Source organism: Colobus angolensis, unplaced genomic scaffold (genome assembly GCF_000951035.1).
Source record: "Colobus angolensis palliatus isolate OR3802 unplaced genomic scaffold, Cang.pa_1.0 Scaffold26, whole genome shotgun sequence".
Taxonomy (NCBI): Eukaryota; Metazoa; Chordata; class Mammalia; order Primates; family Cercopithecidae; genus Colobus; species Colobus angolensis.
The window spans coordinates 4013257-4025699 of record NW_012115821.1 but is presented as its reverse complement, the minus strand read 5'-3'; the positions used below and the strand labels follow the sequence as shown (position 1 = coordinate 4025699).

The window sequence follows — 12443 nt, the reverse complement described above, 5'->3', positions numbered from 1 at the left end:
AAAGAAAGAAAGAAAGAAAAGAAAAGAAAAGAAAAAAGAAAAGAAAGAAGGAAGGAAGGAAGGAAGGGAGGGAAGAAAGAAAGAAAGAAAGGTATAATATGTTTGAGGAACTGAAAGGCACTATGCTGCTTTGCCTAATTATATGGATATAAAAGATAGTCTAGTGGAGAGACAATAACAGAGAAATAGGGCACAGAACAATAGATGCTACAGCAAGTGCAGCTGACAGAATCTGTGGGAGTGTAGAGGAGGGGTCTCTAACTTAGACTTGGGAGGCCAAGAGAAACTCCATAGAGAATCACATCAAGAAGCTAATCTGGAAAAGCAAGCCGAGTTAGGAAAAAGGAAGGAGAAGGGAAATGGTAGGTAGAAATGAAAGACAGAGCAAGTATTTTTCAAATAGAAAGAATGTTTCAGTAGAATTCTATACTTTTGCACATTCAAAGGTATAGAGAAGTGAGAAAACATCTTGCAATTCTGAGCAAAATCTTAATTACACCAAATAAATCAAATTTAATTTTAAAACTTTATAGAGATTTATAGTGTACCAGATACACTGATGTGCATCTAACAATGATCCTTTGAAGCAGGTATCAGTGAGGCAACTTAGGTGAAGTTATACAGAATCCAACAGCTAGTAAGAGGTAGAGCTGAAATAGACTCAAACAGTTTGACTCCAGAGTTTATTATCTCGTTCCTGCTATTAGATTGCCTCTCTGACCACATTAAAAAATAAATAAATAAAAGGAGGAAGACCCAAAGAGGTATAGATTAAAATATATATGTATTTCTATTTTCCTGTGTTTTTCTACTATTTCTGGAAATTGTCTGGTTCACATGATTAAAAACTCAAGCCAGATAAAAGAGAATAATAAGCTATATTAATAGTAAGACAAAAACTTCTATTCTTCAGAAATTTACTTAATGGCAAATCAAATATAAACCTAGGAAGTCAAGAAAAGTTAATAGTACTTAAACCCACACTAGGAAAATCAGATACATGTATGATGACTTTTTTTTTGTAGTTAACCACTGACACTATGTAGGATCCCATAGAAAAAGAAAGACATTCCTGTTTTTAATATTTGGTTCATGTAGTAAAAAATTTACTGCCACAAAAGTAAAATCAACCACAATCTACAAGCAGCAAATGGATGTCGAATATTTCAAGAAACAAAAGTACAGTACTTTAGATTGGTTAAGTCCATTAAAGGACTGACATGAAAAATGTGATATTTTGAGAAAAAAATAATAAAATATAAAAAATACAATGAAAAATCATAAAACATAATAAAAACATATTGGCCAGGTGTGGTGGCTCATACCTGTAATCCCAGCACTTTGGGAGGCCAACATGGGCAGATCATGAGGTCGGGAGATCGAGACCATCCTGCCCAACATGGTGAAACCCCGTCTCTACTAAAAATACAAAAATTAGCTGGGCGTGGTGGTGTAATCCCAGCTACTCAGGAGGCTGAGGCAGGAGAATTATCTGAACCCAGGAGGAGGAGGTTGCAGTGAGCTGAGATCAGTGCCATTGCACTCCAGCCTGGGTCACAGGGCAAACCTCCATCTCAAAAAAAAAAAAAAAACCAAAAAAAAACACACACACACAAAAAACAAAAAAAAAATATATATTAAATTGCAATTTAAAAAAACAGCACCAAATAGGCATGTTTGAAAAAGTGTTAGAAGTATGTATACTTAAATGTGAATGCTGGTAACATTTGTGTGATTGATTGTAGATGACTTTTAAAACTTTTAGTTTAGATCTTAAGTTATCTACCTTTTAACGTATGAATACATTATTTTATAAGTAGGAAGAAATTATAAAACATATCAAAGTCCTTTAGTCCTAAAAGTACATATGAAAGCTTTACTAGCCTTAGTCAACATTATAATCATGCCTTCAATATTCATTCTCCTTTTCCCATTATTATCCTAATTCTCCTTTAAGTGCCACCCTCCCCCACTGAATGCATCTCTTTTGGGGGATGCTCTCCAGAGTTAGGGATGTGGCATGTACTGTAGCTCTAAGCCCAACAATGTGATCTTTCCTCCTGTTCAAGGTCACTGGCTCAAGGAGGGGCAAGTGACCCAAGTTAAACTAATGAGGCATGACTAGTAGTTTGCTGGAGGAAGCTAGGAATAAATAATCCTTGCTCATGTGAGAAAACCCAAAACAATCCTTTCTCTTGTTCCTATGTGGATGAGGAAGCACATAGCCCAGGCAGCCATTGGCAGCTGTGTTTCAGCCATGACGAGACACCTGCCTTAGAATGAATAGAAATTCTGGAAGGCAGAGAGAGTTTGAAACGAGCTAGTTTTTGATGGCTTAATGGAATTGCTCATCAAACCCACCTGCAAGTGAGTGCCACCTGTGGGCTATCAACCCACAGGAAACTGGACATCTTCTTTATTATTTACTCTGGTTTGAATTTTGTGTATGCCTGTTTGTTTTTCTGTTAATTGTAACCAAACACACCCTACTTCTTTCTTTCTATGCTATTCTCATCCTGGAAGGTTACTATCATGTAATTAAAGATCTTTCTTCTAGCTTACTAAAAGTTATTGAAAGATCACAGGTTTTATTTTTCTTGACCTGGCTGCTGTATTCTAGAACTGTGCTGTCCAATTCAGTAGCTATCAACCAAATGTGGCTGTTTAAATTTAAAATAGTTAAAATTAAATAGAATTAAAAATTCAGTTTCTTGGTTGCACTTCTGACATTTCAAATGCTTAATAGCTACATGTCAATAGTGGCTACCATATTAGCCAGCAGAAATAGAGAACATCTTCAACATTGCAGAAAGTTCTACTGAATAGTGCTCTCTCTCTCTCATTCTCTCTATTCCTCTGTGTGTGTGTGTGTGTGTGTATGTTTGTATGTATGGGTGTGTCTACGTTGGAGGGTGGGGAAACACACAAAAGAGCGACATTAGATTGGGAAAGCTGTATTCTAACATCACCTATGCTAGTTAATTTACCATGTTCCCTTGAGTAAGCCTCTTCCCCTTTCTTAGGTCTTCATCTTTCTTCTAAAAAAAACAGGCTAGACAAGGAGATTTTGGGGGTCTCTTCTAGGTCCAATATACTAAAATTCTAAGTGCTTTCTTTTGACTTTTAACATCTGTAGACTTTTTTTATTCTCCAGGGATCAGCTGTGAGATCTACCATCAGATTGTATTGGATATCAAATCCTGAGAACCAGGTGGAAAATTCACAATGGTTTCATTTTTTTTTTCTTCTAGCAAAAAAAAAAAAAAAAATCCAACACAAATTTAGTGGCAAGTAGCCATTGTTTTAAACAGTGTACAGGCCAATTTCCTTTACTTAGTGTCATTGCAATAGGCTAACACAGGGCAAGGTGGTCACTCTGAATATGGGTCACCACTTCATACATGAATATATTACCTACCAAAAAACCTAGCAAAGGCTATGGGGAGGGTCACAAAATCTACTTATTTCTTTCTTTTCTTTCTCGTCACCCAGGCTGGAGTGCAATGGTGATCTTGGCTCACTGCAACCTCCGCCTCCAGGATTCAAGCGATTCTCCTGTTTCAGCCTCAGCCTCCTGAGTAGCTGGGATTACAGGTGCCCGCCACCACACCTGGCTAATTTTCATATTTTTAGTAGAGATGGCATTTCACCATGTTTGCCAGGCTGGTGTTGAACACCTGATCTCAGGCCATCCGCCTGCCTCAGCCTCCCAAAGTGTTGAGATTATAGGCGTGAGCCACCACGCCTGGTCAAATCTACTTATTTCTGTAAAGGCAGTTCATTATGCATGCCATCCTGATGGTGAATTAGTATTTTATTTTTGATTCATTCATTATTATTCATTTATTCATTCAAGCATTTTATTGTCTACTATATGCCAGGCAGTATGTTAGACTCTGAAGATGCAGCAATGACCAATATGCTTGTCCTCCTTGCCCTCATGGTGATTCTTGTAAGGAGATAAAGCAGGCATTAAACAAATAATTCCAGAAATTGCTATTTATACTGGTATTTGAGATTCTAGACGTACTGTCCCAAGGGATACAAGGGGACATAGCACAATGACCTGATCTTGTCTGGAGTACTAGAGAAGGCTTTGGAAAGAAAGTTTCTCCATCCTATTCAAGGATCCAAGAGAAGAGTCTACTAGAAGCCAAGATTTAGAACGTTTGTAAGAGATGAAGCTAGAGAAGTAGGTGGGCCAGTTCATGCAGAGCCTCGTCAACCATGGACATAAGATTTGGACTTTATTTTAAGTGCAATGGGAAACCATTGAAAGGTTTTTAAGTAGCAGGAGTGACATAATCATTATGTGTCTCAAATATGCTCCCTCCAGATGCAGAGTCGGGGAGACACAGGTGGGAGCTACATACTCCAAGACAAGTATACTTGTTATAGTTCAGGTAAAAGATGATGGTAGCCTGGACAACAGTAGTTGAATGGAGAGCGACAGACTGGATGGATTTGAGGCATAAACAGGAAGTAGAATTAGTAGGCAGTAGTGACTGATTGGATGCAGAAGTTTATGGGGAGGGACATGTCCAGAAGAGTCTTCATTTCTGGCTCAAACTATTGGGTTGTTGAATGGCCATTGGAATTGAGTAGCTTTGGGAGATCTGATCTTAAATCAGCTATGGATTTGAAAGTTTTATAAACCAAAAAATCATATTATTGTTTTTATTATTGCCAAAGCAGTCATTTTCATGACCTTTATGTGCTTCTGATATATGTTCATATCCTTGCAAAAAAAAAAGGGACTACTTATTTGCCATAAAAATATATATGTATTGCTTTGGTTAGAGAAAAGAAGGTGAAGCTGGTGGGATTTCAACTTTCTCTCTGTCCTAAAAGGAGAATAAAGAATAAAGAAATGAGAAGTGTAAGAACAAAATAAAGGACCTTATTCTTTCTTTTTCTTCTACCTGGAAGACAGACAAGATAAGCAATGAGGAATTATAGTTGATAAAGTAATTGTAGAGCTAGGCTGCTGGAAGTGAAAAATGAGACTCCTACATGAAGGTTATCTTTTTTTCCAGCCTAAGAAAAATCTTGTCTCTCATTTTCTTTTTCTTACAGTTACTGAAAATTCTGCCTTATGGATCCAGATTCAAATTGTAGTATTGAATATCCCCAGTTTGATAGAAAATGATTTAGCTTCTCTTTCCAACTGTGTGCATTCCCTGTTGCTACTAAGGATCTTTATTCTTTCTTAAGCAGTAGTTGGGTTTTATTTTGTTGTGTGTGTGTGTGTGTTTTTTTGTTCCTGCTTTTGTTTGTTTGTTTGGTATTTACCTTGTGAATGTTTTGTATTTTTAAGACATAGTTGTGATTACTAATGTGTATAATGCTCTCCTCATGGCTTAGTACAGTGCATGGAACATAAAAATTCAATTAATAAGTGAATTACAAGATAAAGTTTTCATCAGTCAGGATAGACTAGATGATGCTGCAATAACAAATAACTCCTAAGTTGTAATTGCTTAAACAAAAAACTATTTCTTATTCACTATGTAGATCCATCAAAGATTGGTAGGGGAAGAGGAGGCCTCTGCTCAAGGACTTAGGCTGACAGCACAGCTTGTCCCTGCTTCAAAGGCAAGAAGAGATCTGAGGGTGTCACTTCAGCAATTAAATACTCTATTGCTTGAGGAAATGCCATCAGCTCTAAAGACACCTCATTGGCTGAACCTTATGGCATACCCAACCCTATATGGATCAGGAAGTGCAATCCTGCCATGGTCAGAAGGTGGAAAGACTCAACTTCTCTGAAAAATGTGAGAGTAGTTTTGCTTTGAGTTAGGAGAATACACTAAATGGCCTCAAAGATCAATATATGTTGATTCTTACGTTATTAGGACAAATGATCATTGGCTGTAATGCAATGGTCTGCAAGGCATTTGGAAGAAAAACATGGAACTCTGTTGATATTCTTGCTTCATTACATACATTTAGAATGATACTTAAGGCAAGTCTTTATTCCAGTTTTTTTTTCTTAATTTTCAACAATGCCTATCTGAATACCTTGAATGTAGTCCATTAGGTGGTGGATTAGATTTAATTATGGAAGTAACTATCTTGACCCTTACTTTAATCTCTAGAAATGAAAAACATAATGGTTACAGGTTTTCAAAATGGTAGTCTTTATTAGCAAAGGTGAACTTCCTTTTAATTTTAATTCATTAGCATAGTAAAACCACAACCAACAATAATCATGGGGCAAAGGCTGTCTTGTATACTTCTATATTTCAAATACCTGGTATAATATGTACCTCTAAAAAGAATGAATAATCATTTTTTGAGACTATCTTAATGTTAAAGAAATAAGAAAATATAATAGTTAAATTTTTGGATTATTTTTTCTATTAAATATTTTATCCCAGTGTTTAGAAATGTACTCTTGGGCTTGAAATCTGCTCTATCACTTACTTCCCTACAACCTTGTGCACGTTCTTTAACCTTCCTGTCTCCTCTCACATTCCCCAACTGTGAAACAGAGATAATAATAATAATACTTATCTTATGGGGTTGGTAAAAAGAATTAAATTAGACTTTACAAGGCATACTATAGAATGTGCTAGCATCTGGTGAAGGTTTGATAAACATTACCTGCCACCACTGCTGTTTTTGTTTGTTTGTTTGTTTGTTTATCTTGATGCTGTACAGTCAGTGTAAACTTTCTGTACATACTCATGAACAACAAGAATGAGGCACAGATGTGAAACATGCAATACCAACTAGAACTTTAGCATTTTTAACTAATTTTTAACTGTGAGATTAATATTTGCTACTACTTAGAAATCTGTTTAGATGTAAGATTTAGTGAACAGTTGTTATATTACAAAGAGCAATTATGTGTGTTTTGTGCAATGTGAAAGACTAATTGACAAGATTGACGAGTCTGAAGGATCCCTCACTCTCTCACTGTGTGTAACATGAGAAAACAGAATCACTTGCAAAGATGCAAAGCAGCATCGGACCTTCTTTATTGTGCCTCTAAAAGGCAAGAGAGTATCCTGGGGAATTTCAAAATGTTTCCAAGGAAGGAATATTATGAGAACTACCTTGATTTTGAAAACACCATAAAAGACTAGACAGTATGATCTATAACAGTGAGGATCTCATCAATTCTGTTTTCTGCTTTGTTCCCCAGGCACCTAACACATAGTAGGGGCTTTATAAGTGATCTGTGAAATAACTGAGCGTATTTCAGAGAATTATTACCTGTGCAATCGACAAATGAAAACTGGGTCCCCTTGTATGCATCATTGAAGTTTAGGCAAAATTACACTGTATTTCTGAAGAAGAAAGGGTTCAAACCATAGTACGAGAAACAAGACATTGAACTACTGAGTGTTTTCCCTCCCCACCCCAGCATGTTATTTGAAGGAGAGGAAAAATTTTTTAAAAAGAGCTGTGAGCATATTTCTTCATTTGGTGCTAAAAATAACACATTTTTATTTATTAAACATGTACAAAAAGTTCGGAAGGTTTTTATTGGACTTGTGCATATATGCATCTATGTCCTATTCCAGGTAAATTCTAGTCTCCTATTTAACTGCTGAAACAACCAGCAGACTTAAATTAGTATAAACCTGACAATATTTGTGGTTAACTTACTGGTAAAAAGAACATTAAGAGGTAAGAAATGGCTTATATTTCACTTTCCCATTTACTGTTAGAAGTGTAACTCCCACTAATACTATCAGTATTTTGCAGAATGCTTTTTTTCTTGTTTCTCCTTCCCTCTTTACTCTTTTGTTAAATCAATGGTACCAGTAGGACCTCTAACATAATAAATCAGGCAATACAGTGTTAAAGCGCTGCTTGAGTTGTTGAAGAGTTAGTGGGCAGATATTACAATTCACTGTGGCTGTAATAGAGGGTAATGTCACTTTAAGACATGTGATACTTTGGAGCGTAGGGATGTATTGAAACAGACTACTGCTACTTACAGCACCGTATAGCAGCCCTGCTCCTACATTTTGCTGCCTTACTCTGCCCTGAATGCACTGGAGTAGGGATGGTCCATCGGCAACTATAAACTGATTCTCATCAGGAAACTGCACATTATCTCCCCATCACTTCAAAGGTCTCGTCAGGCAGAGGTGACGCCAGGAGATGATTTAAAGGTGAAAATGACAAGGTTTCCACCCCTCAAACCTTGGCTCCTTTTCTGACAATACAGTCTGAATGAACCCGATGTCTTTTTTTCTTTTTCTTTTTTTTTTCACTGTGGAAATAGGATCGGAAGAGAGTAACATTTTTTTTTTTTTAATCCTGATAAAGAAGATTGTTGGGAAGCTCTTTGAAAAAAGATTTCAAATTGTGGCACAGATGGATTTTAAAAAGTGTTAGATCTTTCCAATGAACACTAATAGAGTACTCTGCTCTTGGCTGGATTTTTCAGGTAAGAAGCATCTTTGAGGGTTTAAGATTCAGAAAGCAGATCTGAAGCATATCCAGGCATATCTAGAGAACTGTGCAAGGCTGAATGCTTTATTTGGGGAAGACACTTAATAACATTGAGACAACCTCTTGGTAAAGGAGCAAGCAGTGAGAGTGGCATGCAGGAGGTTTGGAAGTAATGCTAAGAATTAAAGAAAGTTAAATTAAAAAAGAAAATATTGCAAGCATCAAGTCACAGTAATCCTTTTGAGTGCTAGGATCTATAGGGGTGAAGAAATGAGCAAGAGAAAGCAGTCATTGAAAAACTGTTAAGTTTTGGTTGTGGCAGGATTTTTTTTTCAAGTTTAGATGAATTTCTAGTACATTTTAACTGCAATTCACAAGTAGTAAATACATCCACAGTCACCTCTGTTTTGTCTTTCTGTAATTTGCAGGGTATTCTGAAAAAGTCCCCAAATACATTCGTTTTAGGTTTCACAGGAGGGGTGCTGCTATTCATTTCCACTGAAGAGAATGCATGTATGTTATCCTGATAGTTCTGAAAACAATAAGGCAAAGTATGTTGTATACAAAAGTAAACAGTGGGCAGTGAAAGTAATTAGAAAGTGAATGCTCCGTCTGAATCACAGACTTAGGCATGAATAGCACCAAGCTGTTGAAAATAATGTTTTCCTACTTTGCCCTTAATTATAGTTGTCACCATTTGTCTATTATAGTCCTAAAATCCTTCCAAGGCTGTATCTCTCTGCTAAAATCCACAAATGAGCCTCTGTTATGTGCATATATATGATGTATATTTTTGTTTTCTGAACATCACGGTTTTTAATAAAGAACCAATTTTCATGAATAAAGAAGCCAGGCTGGGAGGTTACTAGCACGTTTTCAATGTATAGTTGAGGTTTTCGAAGGGTATGATTTGACAGTGAAAAGGAAAAGAAAGAAAGAAATCTTCTTCCAAAGTCCTCTCGACCTAACAGAAAAGCATACAGTTAACTGGATTCTTGTGTAGAAAATGCTTCACTATCACTGGCTGAGTAAGGACGGTGCTTCAAGTTTGATTAATTTGGCAATATGAAATGCAGCATAAGGTGTTGTTTGAGAAATTGGACAATATATAGCGCAGTTGAGCCTTTGTAGTTCCTGAGATCCTCATAGGTGCAGATAAGACTGTCAAAGTTTCAGTGCTCAAGAAAAGGTACATATTCATCCATAAATACATATGCCACCTGTATATGCATATTCATCAATGCTGCACAACAAAAGCTACAATGAAATCTTAGGAGGCTAAGCAATATTGTAAATTATGGCTTGCTCTAGGATAGAAGCATAGGTCTTGCATCTGAAACTCATTCTGGCTAAACAAAATCCCTTCTGATTCTTTGGTCCAGTCAAAAGGATCGGTTCTATCAGGAGATTACAACATGCCTCTGAGAAATGATTACTTAGTTTAGAAGACAGCATTGCAATTAAAAATTCATGACTGTAGAATTAAAAAAAAAAAAAAAAGAACCCACTCTTTCCTTCCAGGCTTATGTCAGACTTGCAATGAAGTTAGAATGAACAGGAGGAGTCTGCAGCTTTTCAGTGCCTGAGATAACTATAGTTTAAAGATCATTGTGTAAAATAGGGTTTTTAGTCAGCACACATTGTTTTAAACTGACTGATAGTCTAAAACTTTATTTTTGCATTTTGGCAATCCTTGGAGTTTTGCAGAATTAAGAAAAAAATGAACGTATGATCATCTGAAAAGGGCTTTCCCTCAATCCCACTTCATGGCATGACCTCTGCTGGATCATTAGTTCTAGCCAGAGAAGTAGCAAAGGAACATGACGTCTGAGACCTCCCTTCCCTCATCAGTGGGGCTGACTGAGCTGGGGGCTTGAAGCCGCGGGTAACCTTTCCTGTCGAATGTTCTCTTTAGAGAATGGCAATGGTCTCTGCGATGTCCTGGGTCCTGTATTTGTGGATAAGTGCTTGTGCAATGCTACTCTGCCATGGATCCCTTCAGCACACTTTCCAGCAGCATCACCTGCACAGACCAGGTAAGTCAGGAGCTGGATCCACTGCAGCCTCCTCCAGTCTTACCACGGTTTCCTTAACAGATGGTTGAATGCAAGTGACATAAAGTGCTGTAGTGTGGGCAGCTTGCCTTTGAATTCCAAGACATATTGTTGGCTGGATGCTTTGGGGGAAGGGCAGTGTGCCAAAATGTCTTGGGGGTATTCCTATTAATTTCTCAGAAAAGGTGGATTTTTCTAAGTGTCACCCCACCTGCTTCTACACACCTTGAAAAGTAGAAGTCATCTGTTTTTGGACGCTTTGGCCAATAGCAGAATATTCTGCAAAAGGTGGAATAACTTTCAAGACTTGAGGATTTTACCTACTATAATCTTGGTTTGTATGTGGCTAAGAATTTTGTTGGGGGGCATAGTCCCCAAATTAGCTTTGGAAGCAAGTTGTCAATGAAAAAGAAATTAAAAAGTAACTTACTATTTCTTGTCTGGTATAATATGCCTCCTTTCCTTTCTCCCTTCACTTTCTGTTCTTCCGGTATGCTCAGTGGCATTTTTCCCTCTCTTTTGGCAGTTTCAGGGACGAGGTCCCTCCCACCTGATATTTGTTTTGTTTTGTTTTGTTTTTCCTATATTGAATTTCTAGTTCCAGACGCATTTTGCTTTCTTCCTCTTAATGTTCAAAGTGTATTTTTCACCCATCCACGGCCTCGCTCCTCAATCTGGATTTTGCTCTCCTTCTTTGCCTCTCCAGCTTTCTCATTACAGTCCCTCCCAGCTCGATTGTCCTTACCTTCCTCGGTTCTCGGAAAAATTTCCTTCCATTTTCTGTTCAGCATCAGCCTTCGCATCCTTCTACTACCCACCCCGCCTTCACCCTCCACCCAACCTCCCTCCCCCGCCTCCCTTCCTCTCTCGCGACGGTCAAGTTCAGGCTCTGGGGACCAGTTGCGCGCCCAAGTTTCTGATGCTGAGTTCTGAAGTGCTCCCAGCCCTCCACCCGCCTCTCCAAATCCCATCAATGGCCTCCTCCCATCCGTCGAGCTTCCTCCTGCTGCGTGGTCCAGCGTCTATGCCCTTGCCTTTCCCTGGCTCCTCAGGCGGCCTGGACACCGATCCCAGGCTCTTCTGTACAGTCCTCCAGCAATACCTTCCGGGGCCCCGCTTGCTGCCTCTCGGGGCTCAGCTTCCCTGCTGGGGGCAGGCTTGTCAGAGCGCGGATGCAGCCCAGGGTCCTCCCGCGCGCCTGCACCAGGCTGCAGTGAGCGCGCAAGCCTGCTGGGTGCTGGAGCTCTGGCCGCCCCGGGAGAAGGGGTGGGGCTGGCTTGTGCTTGGGGCTGAGGCTTGGGGCTGATTCGGGGCCCCGCCATCCTGTTTCCCCACGCTCTGGTCTGAGAGGGAAGGCGAGGGGGCGCTAGTGCCCCTGCAGGTGGGCATGGAAACCGCCCTGCTTCAGGACGCGCTTGTATTTCTGCATCCTGTGTCCAGAGCCTGGCGCGGGAAGTCACTCAAGCCTCAGTGCAACCGAGATGGAGGGAAAACAAAAGTGAATTTGAGATTCCCACATTACCTCCAATCGCTTAATCACAGTCAGTTCTGGCACAAATGTCTTTCACTACATGGTCATAAATAATAAACAATGCGGGACATCTGCACTCGTTGTGAAGCTCAACAGTAAGAATTCATGATAAAACAACTATTACGTGTATGTTTTAGGCAGGGCTCTCAGGATTAATTCACACTGTTTAGTTGAATCCTTATGCAAATAGGTGTAATTTCTCCTCTTTCGCCCAGGAAACAGAAACTCTGAAAGGTTAGGTGGCTTGTCTGAGGCCACACAGGCAATAGCTGTCATTGGAAGTCAGATCAGCATGATTCACTGCCAGAGCCTGTGTCCCTAGGAGGGGAAAATGCCTCTCAGTGCGCCAAGTGACCATGCCAAATAGCTTCTTTGCAGAAGTGTGAGCCCCTTCATATAATTTTTGAAAACTTTCATTATGTCAACACTTGGTCTCATCTGAACTG

The 12443-nt window shown here is 39.0% G+C and overlaps 2 protein-coding genes across 3 annotated transcripts in view; both read left to right on the top strand.

Annotated features, from left to right (window-relative positions):
• The window catches only part of FAM19A1 (family with sequence similarity 19 (chemokine (C-C motif)-like), member A1), a 560030-nt gene that overhangs the window by 5471 nt on the left and 542116 nt on the right, over positions 1 to 12443 (top strand). The window contains exons 1-2 of one of the 2 annotated variants that reach the window (XM_011947168.1): positions 7903 to 8407; positions 10328 to 10448. In XM_011947168.1, coding sequence (XP_011802558.1) covers positions 10331 to 10448 — 118 coding nt within the window. In that variant the 5' untranslated portion in view covers positions 7903 to 8407; positions 10328 to 10330. Of the gene's footprint in view, positions 1 to 7902; positions 8408 to 10327; positions 10449 to 12443 lie in introns of those variants that run through there. The other variant, XM_011947170.1, reaches the window with a different exon arrangement.
• LOC105515363 lies at positions 9706 to 12066 on the top strand. The gene has a single exon (XM_011947167.1). The coding sequence runs from the start codon at positions 11095 to 11097 to the stop codon at positions 11770 to 11772; it is 678 nt and encodes a 225-aa protein (XP_011802557.1). The 5' UTR covers positions 9706 to 11094; the 3' UTR covers positions 11773 to 12066.

Bases quoted from the DNA above. Each gene is read 5' to 3' on its own strand.
- LOC105515363 (XM_011947167.1), top strand. From the start codon at position 11,095: ATGTTCAAAGTGTATTTTTCACCCATCCACGGCCTCGCTCCTCAATCT.